This window comes from Carassius auratus, chromosome 24, assembly GCF_003368295.1.
Source record: "Carassius auratus strain Wakin chromosome 24, ASM336829v1, whole genome shotgun sequence".
Classification (NCBI taxonomy): Eukaryota; Metazoa; Chordata; class Actinopteri; order Cypriniformes; family Cyprinidae; genus Carassius; species Carassius auratus.
Window position 1 is genome coordinate 1,105,582 of NC_039266.1, and position 25,507 is coordinate 1,131,088.

At 40.5% G+C, this 25,507-nt stretch overlaps 1 protein-coding gene across 3 annotated transcripts in view; it reads right to left on the minus strand.

Annotated features, from left to right (window-relative positions):
* Positions 1 to 25,507, minus strand: part of ctnnd2a (catenin (cadherin-associated protein), delta 2a) — a 273,177-nt gene that overhangs the window by 27,144 nt on the left and 220,526 nt on the right. For all 3 annotated transcript variants that reach the window (XM_026200540.1, XM_026200542.1, XM_026200543.1), the window contains 4 exons: positions 15,125 to 15,242; positions 10,478 to 10,663; positions 6,552 to 6,725; positions 2,447 to 2,597 (listed from right to left, as the gene is read on the minus strand). In XM_026200540.1, the coding sequence (XP_026056325.1) occupies positions 2,447 to 2,597; positions 6,552 to 6,725; positions 10,478 to 10,663; positions 15,125 to 15,242 (629 nt within the window). The remainder of the gene's footprint in view (positions 1 to 2,446; positions 2,598 to 6,551; positions 6,726 to 10,477; positions 10,664 to 15,124; positions 15,243 to 25,507) is intronic.

A 25,507-nucleotide genomic window follows, 5' to 3' on the forward strand; every position in this document is an offset into this window, starting at 1 on the left:
AGAAGTTTTAAAAAGAGGGACCTTATGATTTTATTGCTCATGGCTCTCAAAAGCTTTTGATGGACGGCCATGCTGAACAGTCTAAAAAAAGCAAAGTGTGAGAATAGCCGCCAGTCACAGACTGAGTTTACTGCACACACTTGTCAATACAAATCAATTTAGAGTCTAAATGCACTCTATATAGACTCTGCAATCTGATAAAAATATCAATTTATGTGAGAATCAAATGTACTGTATGCAAGTTATTTTTGCATAATACACTGAGAAACATGCTAAATCTGCAAAGACAGGATGCACATTTCCATGGCAATGCATAATGAAGACAATGTGATCTGCATAATCTAAAATGATTTTGGATGATGTGCAAATCTGGGCAGACTCCAGGTGGCAATTGCAAACCAGTTGTTTGGGGAGCCTAAAACCAGCGGCAGATGAGACCGGGGAGCCGTTGCCATGGAGACGCCGAAACTCACCAGGGAAACCACATTTATTAGCGGGTGAGATCAATAGCCTGCCAGTGATGTCACTGAGAGAATTTCAAATGGTGTGAATCAGTGTGAGATGGGATGAAGGAAGGAAGAAATCAAGCTCTAATTAAGCACCTGATGCAGCGGACCACTTCCTGTCGTTCAGACAGAGCCTAGTGATGCTGTGTCATGTACTCATTAATACGTCTAATTCAGAAGCAGTGTAATGCCAAACACCTGCATCTCAGTTTGAAGGCAAGGTCATCTCCCAATTGCAGAACCTCAAAGCTTCTGACATGTTTGGTGGAAACAATTTCAATTATTATTCACTATTCAAAGACATAACCTGAGCTCTCCTAATGCGGTATAGAGCATCAAGCGATGAAAATCTCATCTCTTCCATGTTACAGCAGTGGAAACATGATGAAGTGCCACTCAACAAGATACTGGGCGAATTCCACTGAAAGTGAACGTAACTATGCCCTACTCATTCTGAAGGACAGAGCACTTGAAGAGAGCACTTTGAAGGGTGCAGGACTTAACTGCATTGTGTGTACACATTTGGAACATCTTACCAGAGGTACATTTATCTGATTGCTACCTTGGTAACACAGCAACATCTAATTATATTCTTAAGCTTGTTGTAGCAAATTGAACTTACTTTGGGTTTATGAGTAACAAATAAATGTCCTTACTTAAAAAAATTAATTGTGAGGATGTTTCACCAGGAATCACATGAGCAGAAAGTACGAAATTGCTTAGTCTTGAATAGTCTTTTCTTCCTTATGGGACATGAGTGCTGTTGTGTCATGTAGCAAATCCATTTCTCTTTCAGGTTAGAAGCAGTGCGAATGCTTGGAGCATTTGGACATTGGTTTACTGTCTGGGATTTGTTTTGTCAATCCATGCCAAATCCTGTGTAGACAGAATTGCTGATCATAATGGGTTCCGTCTATAGTCGCGTGGCACACTTGCATCCGATGTAAACGGGGTAAAATTAGAAAAGAGCTCCTGTTCTCATCAGTGGAATATTTTATTTGTTTGTTTTGATGGATGCAGGCTGTTTAGAGAGACTAAAAGTGAAAGATAAGGCAGTTTTGAGCCTGACTATATTGGATCCAATGGTAATGTCGCATCACATAAGTGTAAGTAAATGTGTTTTACCATTATTGCATTGTATGTTCCAGAATGTTTGATATACTGTGTATTTATACATTTTTAACCAAAATGACACGTTGTTTTCAGAGTGTCAAAGTAGCATCCATCTGTTATTTTAATAAGCAAAACTATAAGCCAATCACAGCAGAGGAGATTTACTTGCGAGACTTAAATGCACCCCGCCTATAAAAACACTGTTAAAAAAACTGTTCTGAGGCTCAAAAACAGAACAGAAAATAGGCTACTACTTCTAAATTGTTTAAAAAAAAAAAGTAAAATCACACTAACATTGTAAGTGAATTTCAGAGAAAATTATATAAATAATAAAAATGATAAAAAACTGCAGCTGAATGAATGCTCTGTAATGATGTTAAGGAAGGGCCATTTGTGATGGAAAAGCCTCCAAAACCTGTCACTTTCAGTAAAGTCAGCTGAATAATAATAATAAAAAAGACATTAAAGACAGAAGAATAAAACAAAACAACAAACTATAAACTACAAATCACAAAACAACAAAAATATATACAGCATATAAACAGTTGCCCAAAAGCCATCTGCCAAGAATGTGCTAGTTCAGCCTGATGCCTGCTAGACAGTTTAAAATGATGAGTGGCCAGGAATGTGTAGTAATAAAACGACAGTTACGAACAGTCCTCTTTACCACACTGGCTAAAACATAAGAGGCTGGACTTCATTACAGAGAAGCTGTTAACCCTGAGCTCTACACATCCAATGGATCTGAACCATTTGAAACAAAGTGAATCATGGTGGCTGATCAAATAAAAGATGACAGTCAAGAGAGGGGGAAAAAAAGGCCGTACCAATTAACTCTTTGTTTCTGACGTCCAAGGCCATGTTTCTGAGTGCGGTAGCGACGGCACACACCACACGGTCGTTGTCTATCCTCAGCAGCTCCACGAGGATGGGCAGACCCTTCTCTTTCCTCACCGCCGCACGGATGTACACCGACCACTATAGGGAGACACACACACACACACACACAAATACACACACACACAAACAAATAAACAGGTGTAAGTCACTAAATATGACAAATGACACCTTTTGGCCACTTTGCTATATATAATTCTACATATCAGCAGTTTTCAGGAGATCATGAAGTGTGTCGTCATAGTTGGATATGCCATGTGGGTAAAAGTCTGTAAATTGTCTCATTTTGGATCAGCACCCCGCTTGAAGTGTAATCACACTCCCCAGGTTCCAGTGAAAGACTAGTACTAGCTCAGAGCTCTAGCCTTCTGAGGTTCTCGATGTATGAACCAAGCTGTGGGATCATCCTTTATCAGTGACGGAGTGTCAGCTCAGATTAGACTCGGTTCTATCCTGCACTTCTGCTGTAACGGGGGAGACCACAGCATACGGCCCAGCAGGCATCCCCTCATATTTCTCATTTCTGATGACCTCTCTATGTGTGCATAAAAAAAAAAAAAGAGTCAAAACCAAAAACACAGTGACAGAGAGGCTCTGTTCCCAAAAACTAGTAAGCAGCAGACGATAGGCTCACTCCAGAATTAAAAGTTGTTTCAAATTCATATTTTTACTATTTAAAATACTCGTTTTCTATTTAATATATTTTCACATTTAAATTATTCCTGTAATAGCAAAGTTACATTTTCAGTATCATTACTCCAGTATGATTTGGTGCTTAAGAAATATTACTTATTTTCACAGTTGTGCTGCTAAATATTTTAAAATTCTTTGATTGAAAAATATAAAATAAAAAATTTAAAAAGAACTTTATTTGACAGAATTTGGTTTTGATGTTTTTTTTTTATTTGCATGCTTGCTGAATGAAAGTATTATTATCTTCCAAAATAAGGAATGAAAAGCACTGCTTATAATAATATATATATAATGATATAAATATTTAATTTAATAAAATAAATAAAACTATTAGTAAAGCCTCTTTCATGTCATATATTGTTTTCTTGAACACGCACAAACCTTTAAAGATTTATGACCTGCACATATTGACCTCTGACACATCAATCCTGTAATCATGTTTTGATGTTGCATAATCACCAAACAGCAAAGTACAGATTGATTTGTAAGGACTGCGTGCTCCCTTTATCTGTTGCTAGTCTGAGTGACGTGGATGCTCATTCATTTAGTGTAGTTCGAAAGAGAAGCGCTTGTGGTAGATAAACAGATAAACAGATTTGCATAATGAAAATATGCACCATGAATTAATTCAGTTGTGTTAAACAATCACTACACTTTTAGCTGCACTGCTCGAACACCATGAAAAACATTCTGCTTGTGTGATGAATTTTTAGTTTTGAAATTCTCATTTATGGTTTAGAAAAACGTAATGGGGGCAATAGTCTGGAAGCACAAATATTTTACCATTCCATACTTCTTTTTTCATATTTATCCAGTACTGGAAATAACTAAAAATCAAATTCCATACTTTTTCATACTGCATAGTAACCTTTGCCTATGTAGAGTGTTTCAAATGAATCACTTGTTCGTTTCCAGTTAGGATGCTGCCTAATATGGTGTCTAACAAGTCTTACCATTTCATTTGTCACTCAGTTTCTATTTCTATTTTCTATTTTAAATCAGGCAAAGTACATCACAGAGGCAGCTTACTAGGTTTAGGAACAGAAAAATGGCACTAAAAATGAGTGTGTTGAAATTTAAATCTTTCATTTAGTGAAAATCAACATCACAGTTCTTTAAAACTTGTTTGTATTATAAGTAATGCAATAAACGAAATATTCTGATTGAAAAGGAGTTCTTGACGAGAAAGCATTCTTCGCGCTTGAGTGTTTTTCAAGTGAAGGGCTTTGTTTCCATTTCCTAGTACACACAGCGTGGGATTTGATAATCCCACTGACCGAGATGGACTTTGAAAACATAAACAGAGAGCTTAGTTCACACATATTAGACGAGGGTTCGATGTCAGTGCTTCTAGATGAACAAACAGAGGAGCCAATTATGGGAACTGAACGAAATAGTCAGACAGACCCCGTCTCTCAATTTGTTTTACTTTCCCGTTTGTCTCTCCAACAAACTCAACCCAACAGCAGACACGTATACAACCTGATGCCCTGTAGGTGTGGAGAGGGGTCGCAGGGACAGCACTTTCATTTAACTTCTTGAAGGGGGTCTAAACTTGTTATGAGACTTCAAAACCAATCCAATCCCATTGCATCTGTCTCCATCTGAGAGTATTGATCTTGCAGAGCATATCGGGTGGATTAGAGCTCTCGAGCAACAGAGGTAAAAAAGCTTTTTGTCGCTGAGAGATGGTGAAAAGGATGTGAGAACAAAGAGAGAAGCAGGGGTCAAAAGGGAGATTGGTACTGGTTTTAACATCTGATGAAAGCAAGTTTTATAGGTCAGGAAAAAATTCAATTTTACACCATTTCTTCTGGCACCGTTCAATAAATTTAAATTGTGACAACAACGAATAAAACCTTCAGTGAAAACAATTAAATAAAACATATCTGGTATCAGAACGTAATGATAAATGTCTTCTGAGTGGTTTTTTATCATGCTGCTATGCAGTTGTTTGTCTGAGGCTACAGGTGCATCTCAATAAATTAGAATATCATGGAAAAGTTCATTTCAGTTATTCAACTCAAATTGTGAAACTTGTGTATTAAATAAATTCAATGCATACTGAAGTAGTTTAAGTCTTTGGTTCTTTTAATTGTGATGATTTTGGCTCACATTTAACAAAATCGCACCAATTCACCATCTCAACAAATTAGAATACTTCATAAGACCAATAAAAAAAAAAACATTCTCAGTGAATTGTTGGCCTTCTGGAAAGTATGCTCATTTACTGAACATGTACTCAATACTTGGTAGGGACTCCTTTTGCTTTAATTACTGCCGCCATTTGGAGGTGATCAGTTTGTGGCACTGCTGAGGTGGTCTGGAAGCCCAGGTTTCTTTGACAGTGGCCTTCAGCTCATCCTCATTTTTTGGTCTCTCGTTTCTCATTTTCCTCTTGACAATACCCCGTAGATTCTCTCTGGGATTCAGGTCTGGTGAGTTTGCTGGCCAGTCAAGCACACCAACACCATGGTCATTTAACCAACTTTTGGTGCTTTTGGCAGTGTGGGCAGGTGCCAAATCCTGCTGGAAAATGAAATCAACATCTTCAAAAAGCTGGTCAGCAGAAGGAAGCATGAGGTGCTCCAAAATTTCTTGGTAAACGGGTGCAGTGACTTTAGTTTTCAGAAAAAAACAATGGACCAACACCAGCAGATGACATTGCCCCCGAAACATCACAGACTGTGGAAACTTAACACTGGACTTTAAGCAACTTGGGCTACTTGGGCTTCTCCACTCTTCCTCTAGACTCTAGGACCTTGGTTTCCAATTGAAATACAAAACTTGCTCTCATCCAAAAAGAGGACTTTGGACCACTGGGCTACAGTCCAGTTCTTCTTCTCCTTAGCCCAGGTAAGATGCCTCGGATGTTGTCTGTGGTTCAGGAGTGGTTTGTAGAGACGTCTGTATGACTTGACCCAAATATGCAAAATGATTTAATTATTAAATGTAATAAATTAATTCTTTAAATACTTTTTATGTTTTTAACGACCCCTAACCTTACACCAAGTAAACATTTTCCCTCAGACAGACACCAACATTTTTAAATTAAATCTATCTATCTATCTATCTATCTATCTATCTATCTATCTATCTATCTATCTATCTATCTATCTATCTATCTATCTATCTATCTATCTATCTATCTATCTATCTATCTATCTAAAAAATCCAGAGAGATAGAGTCATAATTAAATCCACAAGGCAAAATTAACAATGAATGCTGACACATAATCATCTGCTAATCTACTTTAAACAATATTTGATAACACTTGGCCCCCAAGCCATTTCTTCAGCACAGACAGATACATACACAAGGTGATTGACCCTAGTGCTTACCTTCCAACTCCCAGCAGCCAGGTTCTGCAGTGCCCCGGCGGCCCCCTCCAGCGTGTCCGGGTTTGAGCACTCAGACAGGAGGGTGAGGTAGGGCTTTACTATCGAAGGATGCCACAGCATCTGAATGCCTTTGGGGGGCTCAGCAGTATCTGGCAGCGGTCCCACACCATCCCACTACAGAAACAATGATGTGACATGAAAAACAAGTCAGACAGACAGGAAGACACACAAAATCCATCGCCATCAGCACCTAAATCCTCATAAAAGGGGTTTCACACTGACATAAATCTGCAGTGACAAAGCAACTTGATTTATTTTCAATGAACAACAGTGAGAAAAGTTTGACTATGAAAATGTGCAGCTATTCAAATGCCAACGTGAAGTCAGTGAAGAAAACGTGATATGACAAAGAAGTTAATGTGATTTTACTCTTCAACATGATTTATATATACACTAACATTCAAAGGTTTTTAATAATGTTGTAATAATTTGTATTTTAATGACTAAGGCTTCATTTATTTGTTAAAAATACAGTAAAACAGTAATGTTTGGAAATATTATTAAATTTAAAATAACTGTTTTCGTCCCACTTTAGTTTGGGGACCAAATCTCATTGTTTCCAGTACCTTCAGAACTCATAAGAAACAATTATTTTTCAGTGCTGTTTTGCTGCTTAATATTTTTGAGGAACATGTGTGGAAATGGTAATTCTTTAAATCACAATTTTTCAGGATTCAATGATCAATAGAAAGTTCAAAAGAAGAGCATTTATTTGAAATGACAATATTTTGTAAAAAAATCTTATGTCTTTTACTGTCACTTATTTATCATTTTAATGCAGCTTTGCTGAAAAAATAAATCATTTGCTTTACTCACTGATCCCAAACATTTGAACATTAGTGTATGTCAATATATTAAAAAAAAAGCATCTAGGAAACCTGCCTCAGAAATTATTCTAAGCAAGTCATATTCATGAATTAATAATCATTTCTTTTCACCGTTATATAGTATGCACTGCTGCAGTTTGTATACTTTACAAACACTTTCTCCTCCTAAGAAAAGTTTTTGATCAGATTTTCTACAGCTATGACCACCAATTACATTAAGGCATCCACCTCCTAGCAACCATCAGTACAGCGACCCGGAGAACTCCAGAGATAAAATCGTGGTCATTTTGTATGGGCCAAAAGGCAAATGTAACCCCCTTCACATACACACAAACACCACACGAGGAGATCTCTTGACAAATCGTGGCCTGAATAGACCCAGAACCAGGCAGGAATGACGAGCTGTAAGTCTGCGTTTGAGGCGTGTGGGTGAGTCAGTTTGAAAAGTGCTGGTCTCACAGGCTGACCTACTTTCAGGCAGATCAACTTGTGAAATACCTCAGCGTCTTAAACTAGCTCTGGCACTCAGCCTCACTCTCTTCCTTCATTATTAATGAGTCTGTTTTCATCTCCCCCCGTTGCTGCTCGGAGAAGCGGCTCTGTGGTTCAATCAGCTGCTGGAGGGTGGAGAAGCCCCGTGAGGCTGCTGCTCTACCATACCGTGAACGCAGAAGAAATGCTAAGAGGCTGAGAGGAGACGTGGTTTAATCTGTTGTTTCACTATATGCAAACACTGAGGACAACATTCAATCTTACACAATGACTGTCATAAATGTCATAATTTATCAATGGAAAAGGTGCTTCATAAGGTTGGCATCAGGGTCAAAGACACGCTGCATATGTCCAGATCTTTCATCTGATTAAAAAATAATGACACCTCTTCTACGATGAATATGTTTTCAATTTCTGAAAAAATAAATAAATAATAAAAATAATAATAATAATATAGGTGATGTTATTTGTGGTGTAACTATCCAGAGATTGTAAAAAAGAAACAAAGTTTTATAAGCCTTGAATAACTTTTATTATAATTTATTTCAAACACAAGCAATGACGCAGTTTTCAGATATTCTTAATATCTGGAGAACTTCTGTCTGCCAGCATGAGAGTCACGGAAAATATGACAGGAATGACCAATGTTTTTATATTTAAAAAAAAAAAAATTATATTTATAGATTTATATAAATTTATTATTTATATTTAACAATATATTTTTATATATTAAGTGATTCATAAAAAAGAAAGAAAAGAAAATGTGTTAGATATTAGACAGACAGACAGACAGTAAGTAGACAGATGTATTTTCAGAAAATGTGTCTTTTTAGGCATCTAAAATGAGTAAAATCTGCCTAAATCTGCCTAAATGCTACTCTTACAGCTTTTCAAAGCCCAAAACGAGAGTTACCCTCAATCTAAAAATGACAATGTGATCTTAATGCTTCTTCTGAGCTATCAGAGCATAAAAAACAGCGTCTCAAATTGTCAAAAACTTTCTCTTCACCCTTTTTCTGTCAGCAAGCTTTAAGCATAATGAACGCTCCATGCCCCATTTCTCAGAGTAAACTCAAAGAAGGGTATCAGTGCTTGGTGGGCTGAACCTGCTCTGGTTTACATACTCTCCCCTCTCAGTCAATTAGCTACACTAAACGCCACTGCCCTGCCCGACAGAGCCGCGGCGGCGGCACGCTCTGGTTTCCTGGGCTACCTCACTGCCACTTAGTGATAAATGATTTAACGGAGTACATTAGCCTTCTGTTGCCCGGAGGCCCAGGTGTCCTCTTTCAAAGCATCTCGGCTGAGGAGAATGTCCGGCACATGATACGAGAGGGTACCTTAGGTAATGGGGAGAAATAGCCCTCTTTACAGTCCAACAGGCAGAGATGGGTATCCTTGCATCTCTTTCCTGATTGGAAGAGACACATCTGACTGAATCCTAAAACAGATCTGCAAACTCATGTATGGGTTTTGAGGTAATGAATGAAGGAAATGCAGCTTTGAATGTTCAAACGCAAAAGACGACGCAAAACATCCCCACGCTATGTTTAATACACCAGTCTCTGCTGTCATAATCTCAACAGAGCAATAGCTTTGATGTATTATTCCACTCTGACTGCTTTTAAAGTTTTACCGCTTCTTGCTAGGCACGGAGCAAGCGGAGGTTGTTGTGACGGACATCTCTTTCACAGCAAACGCAGGTTTTATTTTAGTTTGGGAGGATTATATTCAGCTATCGGTGGCTACGGTATATCACCAGCTATTAGCTTTATGGCTCCTCTGGAACGAGACATATCCAGAGGGAGTTGTGTTACACAACTGCTCTCCCACCTTCGTGCTCCCCCTCTTCGTCTGCACAGAAGACTTTTCCTGCGTGAGATAAATGAAGAGTTTCCTCTGCTGTAAAAAGGCTGGGTTTTCCCCCTCTTTCAGTCTGACACCCACAAACAGTGTGATTTATCAGCCGTGGAGCGTGTCACTGGGGAAACACACCGTCTGACTGTGCGGCTCTGTGTAGGTGGTGAGCGTTACGTTTGCAGAGGAAGTAACTTATAAAAAGGCGGCGTGTAAATCTGTTATTTGGGGAATGCTCTGAAACATAAATTGGGATTATTTTGAGGCAACGGGGGGTGTAAAAGGAAGTTGAATATGCTGATTGTGTTATTCATATTTTGATATGAAATGCCTACTTTTTCGCTGGGATCCCTTTCAGAAGCAGAGGAGCATTTTATAGAGAAATAAAGCTCTCTTTCTCTAGCCAGACAACACAAAATGACATTCACAACCAATGTGACATAAGTGAAAATTAGGGCATATATATATATATATATATATATATATATATATATATATACTGTATGTTTACTGTATGTATATAGAAATAGATCGTTACAATATACACATCACGAAGTAGCACTTAAAGTTGCGCATGCACAATCGCACTTTCTTTGCCATTGCCGTTCCATCAGCTGTTGTTGCTTAAAGTCCCTATTATCAGCAGGTGAGGGCTACCAATGCTTGTAAATGATGCATCAGGTGGCCTACCTGGTCCAGGGACTTCTTCTTCTTTTTCTTCTTTCCCCAGCAGCCTGAGGTCTCTCCATCCTTCCCGCTGGCATCGCTACAGAGGAGGCCATCCAGCTCGTCCGTCCCCATCTGCTGTCCCTGAGACGTTTCAGCTGCAAGCCGATACGAGAGGTTCCTCAAAATGCATACACAGTTTTCTATGGTCTGGCAGAGAAAGAGAGAGACAGATATTGGGCAGGTATTAGTCTAGCACCACTGAGCTCTTGATAGAGCCCATCTGGCAAGAGGGGCCAAACTTCATCTATTCAGCTAATTCTAGGTCCGAGACAAGAGGAAACATACATTAGTTTACACACACACACACACACACACACACACACACACACACACACACACACACACACACAAAACACGCACACAGGTCTGCATACACTTCTTGTGCCATCGTAATGATTAGCAAGTGTTCAGAAAAAACTGTCATTTCAGAGTAAAATGTACACATTTTTATTTGAAAAAAAAAAACATTTAGAAATGTATTGTTTTAAATAAATAACAAAACATTTTGCAAAAAAAATTGTTTTTGCCTTTGAAAAAACAAAATAAAATAAAAATTATAACTCAAATTTGTGGATGTAAAAAAACGACAACATGTATTTACTTAAACAAATTAGATGATTTGACATTAATATCTATAGTTTTAGAGGAAGACACGTTTAGGGCCTGTCAAAGACAGCAAATCTACATCCTACAGTTTTTAAGACCCAGTATTCTTCTATCTTGCCCTTGTATTTTCCTCTCTCATGTCTCTTTTTCATTTCATCTAACTTTCTCATTTCCTCTTTCTCCATCTTTCTCTGAGTGTTGGCTGGGAGTATATATGAAAGTACTTAATTATATGTCTGACACGGTCTCCCATTTAAATGTGATTAAAGGATATACTTGCAGATGGGGAAAAATGACCAGCCAAATCCATTGGCTCACACTCCATTTAACAGGGCATTACAAGGAGACACAGCACAGCAGGCACAATGCTTGACAGCAGAAAATAGAAAATAAATGCTCGCAAAATGATGATGAAAAATGACCATTTTTCTCAATCTCCATGTTTTTCTTTTTTTTCCCTATTATGGAACGAGGAGGACCATGCCCTACACAAACAAAAATAATGACTGTAATCAGAGAAACGCTCAGAGAATTATGCACTGGCATTTCAGACGTACAGAAACATATTGACTTACAAAAACCCAGACAAGGCTGACCTTGCTTTCTTCATGGTTTTTATGGAAAACAAAACAAGTCCTGCTGAAGTTTTCCCAGAAATGTGCCAGGTATTGAATATCGCACCTGGTGAAATTTGGGGCAGCACCATCTCTCTTACTGTTAGCAGTTTATAAGGTCCCCATTTCAAATGTTAAAGTCAACAGAAGGGAGCTTGACCAACCACAGGTTAACAGCACATTAAGACCATTGGCTTTCAGCAATTATAGCTCTCCTGGGCTATCTCCTGGCCAAAACAGCTCTGGGCACATCACCACACACAAAGAAATTGGAGTGATTAGGGTGATTGCCCTTTTTCGAGGCCAGTGTGATGGGTAAAATGGTCGCTGTTGCTTTTTTGAGTGTTTGTAATGTGTTAAAGCACATTAATGGATGAAAAAGAGGGCTTAGTGCTCTAAAATGAGCTAAATGGACATGTATAGGGAAGAAGAAAAGGTGTTACCACAGGCTGGAGGTGCACTTACAGAATTTGTATTTTTACATTTAGACGAAATTCAAAAGGTCACAGGAAAATGGGGACAAATGGCTTATTGGTGTGCTTTTAACTCTCAAGTACTTCAATATGCCTGATGTTTTTTTGCTCTGACTTATATTTTGAGAGCAGCGGTATACAACGAGAAGAGTCTGGATATCAGATTTTTAGCAACGCATGCATAAAACCAAAGTATACATTCTTTGTTCTGCGGAACACAAAAGAAGATAGTTTAAAGAATCACTTAGTGGGGTCCAAAACAATACTGGAACCATTATACATGAATTAAAAAATATCTTGAAGAGCATCTTGCATGTTTGGAATGACATGCTGATGAGTAAACTAACGACAGATGTTTTATTTTTGAGATAACTATTCCTTTAATATAGCGCCCACCAATGTTCAAATGAAACCTATGCCATTGTTTTAGCTTACCAGTTTTACATAGGAAAGTATACTTTGGTTTTACATTTACATTACATTAATGCATTTGGCAGACACTTTTATCCACAGCGACTTAAAGTGCATTTAGTCTATACAATTATCAGTATGCTTTTTACATGTTCTCTAAGGTAAAAGGGCAAACACATTTTTCGGTCCCACTTTATTTTAAGTGGCCGTAACTAACTACTATTTACTTACATGTAAATTAAGCAATTGGTACAATGGACTTTCTGTTAACATACATGCTTTTACATTGTACTTATATTTAATAAAATACCTGTTTGTAATTCAATCTGTAAGTATTTTCTGTAATTACATTGATAATGACTCTGTTGACCTATCCCTTACACCTTAACTCACCCTTAAACCTACCCATACCACCAAACCTGTTCCTAACTTTACCCATATTACACCTCAATAGCAGAAAAAGTGTTTTGCAATACAATATAAACACAAAAAATAAATTGTTTTGTGCAAGTACACAGTAGTTAGGGCCATTTAATATAAAGTGGGACCTTTTCTACTAAGCTCGTTTACTTAGATTGCATGTTTCTTGAATTTTTTTGCACTAATTTTCAAGACTCCAGTGTCAACACTTAGGTGGCCTGTTGTTTCACAGACTAAAAGAAATGGATGAGATGGATAAACAACAACAAAGTACTGACATGATGCCTGCGCTGACAAGCACTTGTGTGAGGGGGTTTAGAGACATCACAGCTTTAGTTCAAATGAGTACAGAAACACTTTTATCACAAGTAACTTCTGGAGAGGCATGGAAGCTTTCTAGTGCATGTGTGTCTAGAGTCTGTGTTTGACCATGCTCAAAATGTACACTTTGAAAGGCTATGTGCTCAGCTGTATGGATTTAAGTGTTCATGTGAAAACTGAAGTACACTTCAAATGACGTTTGTTGCACATAACTATCACAGTATGCATAAAAACGGGAACATTGCACAAACTGTCTTGATATATGATAAAATTTAAGTTTGTGAACTTGTTACAGAAAGAGAATTCAGATACAAAACCCTGAAGAGAGTTTAGCATTAAAAAAAATTTTTTTAGGCCCTATCTCACCAGGAGAGAAATTGGTCAGGGCTGTCCACTCTTTGTCGTAAAATTCCCAATAGTTATGTAGCTGAATACTTTAAACAATATATTAACTATAATAATAACTATGTACAACTGGTAAACTAAGAACAATGGCGTAGGTTTCATTTGAACATTGGTAGAAGTTATTAACTCTTTCCCGCCAAACACAGAATTTTCCAGGTTTCCATGTTTTCAATGTTATTCAACCGGGGGTACTATTACGCATCTCCTGAATGAGTCCAGAACGTGCCGATCAAAAATACAGGCGTGGAAGACACAGAAACGAGCGATCTCATATGTAAGCATATGGAAAATAAGATGATCATCAATTTAAAAACAGCACATAAATTAAAACTAATGTTACAGAGTGAAATGTCAATCTAGGAAGTGGTAAAGGACTGTGCAAGCTTTAGAGGTGCTGATAGAAGCAATCTAACTGCATCTTTGCTTTGATTATCACACTGAATATGATCCAGATGTGGTTTATGATAAAAATGCAATTTTTAATTTTGCATTTTTTATTAAACTTATCTACAATCAAGTTTTTAAATAAGGATTGATGCTAGAATAGAACAGATTTTTTTTTTTTTTGAGGCTCTATTCTTTTTCTATTTCTTTTTCTTAAATGCTGGTGGTGGCTGTCAACTTTTTAAAAAAGCGCTGGGGGCATCTTTCATCAGTTTACTCATGTCATTCTAAACCTGTATGACTTTTCTTCTGTGGAAACACAAAACAAGATAATTAAAAAAAATGCTTCAATTCCATGAAATTAAAGTCAGTGGGTCCAGTATTGGTTTGGACATTTAGAGGTTTCTCAAAACATCTTCTTTTGTGTCCTGTAGAAGAAGGAAAGTCATACAGGTTTGTAACGACATGACGGAGAGTGAAATTAATAATAATAATAAAAAACATTTTTACACATTTTTCCCAGTACATACAGCCTATAAAGCCTTAAGAGATATTACAAGAAATTCAAGTACACTATTTTTTATTAGCCATGCTGTGAGTTTGGAAACTGTGAAGAGAGGTGGTTGAGAGGGCACCGCGGGGGATTCAGACAGCAGGAATTGTGGGAAAGTTGGAATGCACGCAAGTCTGAAAATGACCAGAGGGAAAGAACTGTGCCGCGCTCCAGCATCCACACGCACTGCTCTTCAATTCTCATTAGGACGGATGCATCTCTTGCGCTCTGCTATTAGCACGCTGGGCCTGACGGAGGGCTGCCAGTTAAATCATGATTAAAGAACGCCATTTAGAAGAGCGAGCCTTCGCAACCTTTAGAGGGCAGCCAACCACAGAGCTGTTTATTTGTTGCAGACATTCACACACACTCACAGACGTAAAAACTTTTACCACAGGTTGATGCCAGGAGGAAAACATACCTTGCTATCAATCTCGCTGCTTCCGAGGGAAGTCTGGATGACGAAAAGCAGCGTGTCAGTCAGACCCTCGCATTCTCTCATGCGCCGCCGAGCCTCCTCTCCTGCCGAACTCACATTCCTGGGAGAGAGATGGAGAGAGGGAAGCACAGGTCAGTGATGAGTGCATTAAATCAGGGAGATTCAATCACACGGGAGCAGATTCCCTCTGGGCATACAACCCGCTTTACACCATACCACTGTGACAAACAAAATGCTAATGTTTCACTTTTCACGAGTCGCCCAAACAAATCCTCCCACCTCTGACATGTATTAATATATAAATCTATTAGTCTTCAGGGGGAGGAACACTGACACTGCTAGATATCTGACTGTTTATTTTAAACAGTAGAACAATGGGAGAGAAAGAAATGGATATTGGAGTCATTTCAATTGGATAATCCAATAAGGATACTTATTATTCTGTTTATTGAAAAAATCAATCAGGTGTACACTGCTGAATATGGACGAGGAATGAATATAATAGGCTTATTATACAAACCCAAACACTGTTCTAACCAGATGCAACAGCTGCAAGTTTCCAGCAATTTCTCTGCCAACGCTAAAAGTGAAAACACTGTACAATTGGACAGATCCCATCAGATTGGCTTATCAAGACATGATGTGGTCATGGCGGTTTAGGACAAACACGTTTAAGATTTATTGCTTGTCATGCCTGGTTAGGACTTTCTGTAATGCAATGTCTCTGTGCAAATGAGACAACAGCAGGCATTAACACTCCATCCACATGTCACGGTAGGAAATCCAGTGTTTCCTCCGTGTCATGTTTTGTTATTGTTTTTGTACTTACGTTGTCTCCATGTGTTCGTTTAGTTGATTGTCATCACCTGGGTGTTGATTGTCTCGCTCCAGCTGATCGTCATCATACCTCTGCTACTTATACTCACCTCGCTCTCTCTCTGTTGTCAGATCCTCTCTTATGTCTCCACGTACTAACTGGATTACCGTCTTCCGTGTTTGTGTGCTGGTTGGATTCGTGTTGTCGTCCGCGTGTCAGTGTTCCGGTCTGTTCCTGGTTCTAACCATTGACCACCTTCACCTGCACCGCTGACTTCACCATCCCGCTCTTCGCACGCCACCGTAGACCTTCCTTGCCATTGCCAACACTCTGGACACTCCTTATCAATAAACAACATCTGATTGCCTGCAATTGCTTCCTCCTCTTTTATCTGTCGTTACAGTAGGATCTGACCATCATGGAAGCAGCAGGCGATCGCTCCCCATCTCATCTCGAAGAATTTCTGCAACGAGCTGTGGGTCGTATGGATCGCCAAGACAAGGCGATAGATGAGATGGGTCGAGCCTTCCAAGCAATGGTGACGAAGGTGTCCGAGCTCGTTCTCCAGATGCAACAACAACAACAATCGTCACCCGCTGCGCCTCCCACGCCACCCACACCGCCGATCGTCTCCGGGGGGATTTCCCAGCCCGATCCACGCCTCCCCATCCCGGAGAAATATGCGGGTGAGCCAGAGTTCTGTCGATCTTTTCTGTCTCATTGTTCTCTGCACTTCGCCCTGCAGCCCCGCACGTTCTACACCGAGGAAATGAAGGTGGCATTCGTCTTATCTCTACTTACGGGAAGGGCTGCCCTCTGGGGGACGGCGGTGTGGGAGAACCAAGACAGCTGCTGTGCCTCGTTCCACGCACTTTCGGAAGAGATGAGACGGGTCTTCGACCGCTCCGCCGCCGGGAGGGAAGCGGCTTGGCTTCTCACGGACCTACGTCAGGGGGAAAGGTCCGTTTCTGATTATTCGATTGAGTTCCGCACCCTGGCGGCGGAGTGTAAGTGGAACGAGGAGGCGCAGTGGGATCACTTCCTGCATGGGTTGGCTGACCGCATCCAACAGGAGATCCGTGCCGTCGAGCTCCCCACTTCTCTCAACAGTCTGATTGACCTAACCATCAGAGTGGAGAATCGACTCGATCAAGCCACTAGACGGAGGGGGAGAGCAGTTCTCACGAACAGACCGGAGGCTCAGTATCAGCGCTCAGATGTTGCGGTCAGCCCACCGGGAGATCTTGAACCCATGCAGGTGGGGCGAGCTCGGCTCTCCCGGGAGGAGAGGATCAGGCGGAGATCCCTGGGACTTTGTTTATACTGCGGCAGTCAAGAACATCACATCCAGCGTTGTCCGGTAAAAGACCAAGCCCGATAGTAAGACGGAGGCTACTATCGGGTGGGATCTCTGCCAGAAAGACCTCTTCTACATCGACACTCCTTCCGGTGAGTCTACGGTGGTCCACCCACGCACTCGAGCATCACGCCTTGTTGGATTCTGGGGCAGAGGGTAATTTCATGGACTTCCAGTTCGCTAGTAAGCTTAACATTCCTCTCACTTCCCTCAAACACCCCATTGCACCCTTTGCTCTCAATGGACACAGACTACCAGTCATCACTCAGACCACCTTACCTGTTTCCCTCACCACATCTGGCAATCATACTGAGGAGATATCATTCTACATTACGGACTCACCTTCATCCCCCATCGTTCTCGGTCACACCTGGCTTCAGAAACACAACCCCAGCATCAATTGGCGCCTTGGATCTGTGGTTAGCTGGAGCGAGGAATGTCATTTGTCTTGTCTTTTGTCTGCTGGTGTTAATGTTTCTGAGTCTGTGTTTCAGGGGGAAGCAGTGGATTTGGCTAGCGTGCCCGCGGAGTACCACGACCTGAAGGAGGTGTTCAGTAAGTCTCGTGCTGATTCTCTTCCTCCTCATCGTCCCTATGACTGTGCGATAGAGTTATTGCCAGGTACTTCTCCGCCTAAGGGCAAGTTATATTCTTTGTCTGTTCCAGAGACGGCGGCCATGGAGAAATATATATCCAGTTCTCTAGCAACGGGGTTTATCCGCCCTTCCTCTTCTCCAGCGGGGGCGGGGTTCTTTTTTGTGGGAAAGAAGGACGGATCCTTGCGACCTTGCATTGACTACCGAGGGCTGAACAACATAACGGTAAAGAATACCTATCCTTTGCCGCTTATGTCTTCAGCTTTTGAGAGGTTGCAGGGAGCGTCCGTTTTCACTAAATTGGACTTACGTAATGCTTATCATTTGGTCCGCATCAGGGAGGGGGATGAGTGGAAGACTGCCTTTAACACCCCTAGAGGCCATTTTGAGTACTGCGTTATGCCGTTCGGGCTAACCAACTCGCCGGCAGTCTTTCAAGCACTCGTTAATGACGTGTTGCGAGACATGGTCGATCTGTTCATATATGTTTACCTGGATGACATATTGATCTTTTCTTCGTCTCTCCAGGAACACGTGCAACACGTACGACGAGTGCTTCTGCGGTTGCTAGAGAATGGATTGTTTGTCAAGGCGGAGAAATGCGTTTTTCATGCACAGTCTGTTTCTTTTCTAGGACACATCATTTCGACTGAGGGTGTTCGCATGGATCCTGAGAAGGTTAAGGCTGTGGTAAATTGGCCATCCCCAGAGTCTCGCAAGGCCCTGCAGAGATTTCTGGGGTTCGCCAATTTTTACCGGCGTTTCATTCGCAATTTCAGCCAACTAGCCGCTCCTCTGACCGCCTTGACCTCCCCTAGTTTGACGTTCAGGTGGTCAGACGCAGCTGAGGCTGCGTTTGCCAAACTGAAAAGCTGCTTTGTTTCAGCTCCCATTCTCGTCACCCCTGATCGCTCACGTCAATTCATAGTGGAGGTCGACGCGTCAGAGGTGGGGGTAGGAGCAGTGTTATCCCAACGCGCATCCTCAGACGGAAAGGTGCATCCGTGCGCGTATTATTCTCACCGTTTATCTCCTGCAGAAGTTAATTATGACATTGGCAATCGAGAGTTGTTGGCAGTCAAACTTGCACTGGAAGAATGGCGTCACTGGCTTGAAGGGTCGGGTGTACCTTTCATTGTATGGACGGACCATAAGAATCTCGAATACATTAGAACCGCCAAAAGACTTAACTCCAGGCAGGCTCGGTGGGCATTGTTTTTCGGTCGTTTCGATTTTACACTTTCTTACCGGCCGGGTTCCAAAAACATCAAACCCGATGCTTTATCCCGTCTTTTTGAGCGTTCCGATCGTACTGCTACTCCCGAGCCCATTTTACCGGGGACCATCATTATCTCCGCGCTCAGATGGGAGGTCGAATCGAAGGTGTTGACCGCCTTAGAAGGGGTAACGCCCCCGGCTCGTTGCCCACCGAACCGATTGTTTGTGCCGGAGAGGTTACGGTCAGACGTTCTCCAGTGGGGTCATTGTTCCAGTGTTGCTTGTCACCCAGGGGTTAGTAGAACTAGATTTCTGGTCAAGCAACGATTTTGGTGGCCTGGTATGGCTCGTGACGTCCACGATTTCGTCTTGGCTTGTTCAGTTTGCGCTATTGGTAAGACTTCCAATCGACCTCCAGATGGGTTACTCTTACCGCTGTCTGTCCCTTCAAGACCCTGGTCCCACATTTCGCTAGATTTTATCACCGCCCTCCCGCCCTCTAAAGGCAATACGGTGATTTTAACCGTAGTGGACCGGTTCTCGAAGGCGACTCATTTTATTCCCTTGCCCAAATTACCTTCAGCCAAGGAAACAGCGGTAGCTGTCATTGACCACGTCTTCCGCATACATGGCCTCCCGACAGACGTGGTTTCTGACAGGGGTCCCCAATTTGTGTCCAAATTTTGGCGAGAGTTTTGTAAATTGTTAGGAGCGACTGTTAGTCTTTCTTCCGGGTTCCATCCCCAGAGCAATGGTCAAACCGAACGAGCCAATCAGGATGTCGAGAGGGTTTTGCGATGTTTGGTTTCCAATAATCCTTCGTCCTGGTGTCAGCAACTCTCAGTTGTGGAGTACGCACACAATTCTTTACCAGTGTCATCTACGGGCATGTCTCCATTTAAGTGTAGTTTAGGGTACCAACCACCTAATTTTGTTAGTACGGAATCCGAGGTTTCGGTCCCCTCCGCACACGCATTAGTCCAGAGGTGTCACCGCACCTGGACCAGAGCTCGCAGAGCTCTGCTCCAGGCTAGGTCGCGCACCAAGGCTAAGGCCGATCGCCACCGGTCGAAGCCTCCCCGTTACGTCGTCGGTCAAAGAGTGTGGCTTTCTACCCAGAACATTCCTATGCGGTCCGTTTCTAACAAACTTGCTCCCAAATTTATTGGCCCGTTTTCTATTACCAAGATTATTAATCCGGTAACCGTGCGTCTTAGCCTTCCTCCGGCGTACAGGAGGATTCATCCCGTGTTCCACGTCTCCAAAATTAAATCGGTGATTTCTTCCCGTCTTAATCCGCCTGCTCCGGTCCCCCCCCCGCCTCGTCTCGTTAATGGGGAAACCACCTATTTGGTTAATCGTATTCTGGACTCTAGACGGAGGGGACGCGGTTTTCAGTACTTGGTGGATTGGGAAGGTTACGGTCCGGAGGAGAGGAGTTGGGTTCCTGCTCGGGACATATTGGATCACCACCTTATAGATGATTACAATCTACAGGTAAAGCAGGCTGGGAACGTCAGGTGACGTCCTAGGGGAGAGGGTACTGTCACGGTAGGAAATCCAGTGTTTCCTCCGTGTCATGTTTTGTTATTGTTTTTGTACTTACGTTGTCTCCATGTGTTCGTTTAGTTGATTGTCATCACCTGGGTGTTGATTGTCTCGCTCCAGCTGATCGTCATCATACCTCTGCTACTTATACTCACCTCGCTCTCTCTCTGTTGTCAGATCCTCTCTTATGTCTCCACGTACTAACTGGATTACCGTCTTCCGTGTTTGTGTGCTGGTTGGATTCGTGTTGTCGTCCGCGTGTCAGTGTTCCGGTCTGTTCCTGGTTCTAACCATTGACCACCTTCACCTGCACCGCTGACTTCACCATCCCGCTCTTCGCACGCCACCGTAGACCTTCCTTGCCATTGCCAACACTCTGGACACTCCTTATCAATAAACAACATCTGATTGCCTGCAATTGCTTCCTCCTCTTTTATCTGTCGTTACACCACATGTCTATTAAACACACAATAAAAGTAAATCATAGTTCTATTAAAGGCTTTATTCCACATCATATCAATGTACTGAAAATAGTTTGATTCTAGCTAAAAACTCCCTTGTGTGTTGGACTGAAAGAATATGAAAGACGTGTGTCTCTATGCCACACCATATGAAACTGCCTTAGGGAAAACGGCCCACTCGTAATAGGAAAAATTCACTCCCATCAACTGTAATGGGAAACAGGATAGATTACACCGCGCAAGATTTACATTTCTATATTCACCAGAACTGAATAAATTGCTATGTATCATTTATTAGAATTGCCTCGTCTCCTCCTCTATAATGCATGAATATACCTGAAAAGGCATTGGAAATACATAATTTAGCCTGCATATGGAGGGTTTGGATTACAAACGTATCTATTTAGTTCCTTTATGGCCCTGCTTTATTATGTCATTAAATATTCAACAGGCTTGACAGAACCAGCTTTGGAATTTAAGACCTATAAGTGTTACATCCAATTTGTTGAGCAAGGCTCCATCAAAAAGTCATGTGAGGAGGCACGGCTTACAGAAACACTCATGTCACAACAGACAAGTTTCATTTGAATGAAGAAATTACTATTTCCTTACAACAGACACCAGAGGAATGAGTCACGTGCCCAATCACTGGATGTTTATGATGTCAGGCATTGAACACCTGAATGTCGTAGCACATCAAAAAATCTTTAATATTAATTATAGCTTAGGCAGACAAAGTCATAACTCTTAAAGGTATCTCGACACTTCCTGTACTGGCCAAGGTCTAGCTCTCTTTGATTGGGTGCCTTGGGGAATGTGAGCCTATCGATATCCATTCTTTATTTTTTTGTTTGTGTATTGAATTCTAGGCAATTAATGACAGTTATTAATGTGCTTGTGTGAGAATAAACACACTAATTAGTCATGTCACCCTTTTCTTATGATCCATCGTAGAAGGAAAAGCATGTAGTTGTTGGTATGGAACAAATCAGGATGAGCACAGAAGAAATGGGGCATGAGAACGTTATCACTCCTACCGAAGAAACACACCAGAGACCAAAAATATGACATCCAAAAATGTAAAATGTTATATAATTACAATAGGAAGTAATGTCACAATTTCAGATTTCCATGCAAGCTGTCTATAAGTGACAGACATGGATGTTATCTTCATCGGCTTCTTGTCAGACTTAAAGATCAACCAATTCCCCTATAAATAGATAAGGGACATTTTATATTTTCCATTTTTGAGATCATTTTAAGTAAAAATTATTTTGGTGTATATATATATATATATATATATATATATATATATATTTATATATATATATATATATATATATATATATATATATATATATATATATATATATATATATATATATATATATATATGTCCTTTCAGCTGTGGCAGTTAGCTGACTGTTACATTAGATTAAATTATAATTAAAAACAGATAATGAAACATAATATTCCTGACTTGACTTCACTTGCTCTATTAAATTAAGGTAAAAGAGCCAAATATGTAAATATATACATAAATATATACACAGACAAACATACAAACACAGACCCTACTCAGAATCAGAAAATGTGATTGTATTTATGTACAATCTAAATTGGATGTATTTAGTTATAAATATTTTTATATATTTTGAAAATTTAGCAGTTTATATATTACATACTTAATATATAACACACACACACAGGTTTTTAGTGAATTACAAAAAAAAATTAACTAAATTACATATATAAATATAAAAAAAAGATTTCCTTTTTCTATGTCAAATAACGGAGGAACGTAAAGAGAGCGCTGGAAACGCACAAGTCAGCAATATTTCTTATTTATTGGCATGACATTTCGTGCAGAATAACAAACATTGTTGAAAAAATATATATGCAGAGGGGACGGCTGCCATAACAAAAGAAAAACATCACTGCAGGCTTCAACCCGGCTGGATTTATGATTTAGGCAATTCAAAAATCTCCAAGATTATTTTAAATAATGATTCAATCCCTTTCAAACAACTGTACAAAAATGAAACTTTAAATGGACTTGAGAACGGGCCATGTGTGTTTTTTTATTGAACGTAACCGACACTTAGGCTAGGCGGCACTAGGCAGGCAAAATAAAATGCGCAAAAAGGCAAGGGCCATTACAAATTTATTAGACAGGAAAACAAGTCGATCAACATTTTCGGGGTCCAGAGCAGAGTGTTTTTTATTTACTATATGTCCAGCTGTCGAGAAGACACGCTCCGACCAAACTGATGTCCCAGGGACACTCAGGTACAGCTGCGCAAGGTGGGGGTATTACTGCCAATTTTCCACCACAAAAGCCGGTCACTGTCAGCTTGCAATTGGCCTTTTCATAACTCAGAGTCTCCTGCAACTAGATGCACGAATGAGGCGAATTCACATCTACCACGTCGCGAGACGTCCAGACGTGCGTAAACGCGTCTTTACATTGACTTAACATTGAAATCATTCGCGCCAGACGCTATATTCTTGTTTGGTGTGAACGCAGCATAAGAGGTCGCTTTCGACATCACTGGGTCTTATAGGCGTAAAATTGCTGGTATTTTCTGTCTAACTTTCGCAACGCATACTGCACTTTGGGAATTCTTTTTTTTTTTCTGCTTGTTTGTTACGTCTATATTTTTTTTTATTGTTTAATTCTTTTAAAATTAATAGTGCACATATTTGGTTAAAATCGATTCCCTATTTTCTAAACTTTTTTTGGTGGGTCCGATCGATTGTGCAATCGATTTTCGAACTAAAAGTGACAAAGTGTATATATATATATATATATATATATATATATATATATATATATATATATATATATATATATATATATATTAGGGGTGTAACGATACGCGTATTCGTATTGAACCGTTCGGTACGACGCTTTCGGTTCGGTACGCGGTACGCATTATGCATACCGAACGGTTCGTTGGACTAATTAATTATATTTGAAAAAAAAAAAGAGAAATATAATGATATGCGTTCAACAAGGTAGCCCAATAACCCAAACGACGTAACAGGCAACGCCCCTGACACTCCCGAAGAAGAAAAAAACACCAACTTATGTTTATGTTATGTTATGACTCAGTCAGGCGCTCGCTCACTCAGTACGCGCTGAAGGCTCGTTGCAAAATGGCCAATGCGTTTAACAGACTAGAAAAAGAAGATGACTCTCAAACATATTGTTTGAGATGCATGATTCCATCTATGAGCTGCTCGATCAGAGTGACATGAGAGCCCCTCCTTAGAACATTATTTGTAAATCCATGTTATGGTAAGTGTGCACGTGAAGTCTTTGCACACTTTCTGAAATCCACACTGTGGTAAGTTTGCACACTACACTAGTGCTCTGCATTCTTTCTAAAATCCTATATAGTGAGGGCTTCGCGCGGTTGCTTCATTGCTTTTAAAAAAAAAAAAAACACCAGCGTGAATACTTGAAACATGTCAACTCATTTACGCCGACATCACCTTATTGTGTCAGTATCTGGGAAAAGACGAAAAAAAGGAGAAACATGCACGCAACAAACTATGCCTGCAGCATTTAGACACCAGTATTATAGCTTACAGGGAATCCAAAGTGCACCCAAACACCAGACCTGTTGGTTATTTTAGGATCTTATATTTCTGGTCTGTTAAATGCATTAGACATTTTGCAACGAGCCTTCAGCGCGTGCTGAGTGAGCGAGCGCCTTAGGGTCCGTTCACATATCGCTCCTAAAAACGCGTGGAAAACGCTAAGCACGTCTTTCTCCTCCTTTCCAAAGCGCTCGGGCAGAAGCGCTCATGAGGCGTCTGTCTTTGCTAAGCAACAATGACGTGCTCTCTCCATGAGACGCGGAAATTTCAGCGAAGGATAAATGGATTTGCAGCTCTAAAAATCGCTTGCAGTAGCTCTGCTACTAAATTTATTTCAAAATTGCAATCCATATACAACTATAATCAGCTGTTCCTTCATCTTGGCTGAGTTTTCAACGTTGTTATGGGAAAGGATGAAGCTGATTGGTTGGTTCTTGTCACATGACCCGCGGTGCGCTTGCGGCATTCTGAAAAGTTGAGATGTTTTTGCATTTTGCTGTATCTAAAACGTACCGAACCGAACCGAACCGTGACATCAGTGTATCGTATCGAACCGAACCGTGAATTTTGTGAACCGTTACACCCCTAATATATATATATATATATATATATATATATATATATATATATATATATATATACACTTTGTTTTGTTTTATACTCTGTCTTTTCCAAAAGCAAACATAGAGACATGTTTCCCACTCCTGCACATCGTCTTCTCTTGTGCACTGCATGAAAACTTCACCAAAAGTCATTTTTGCT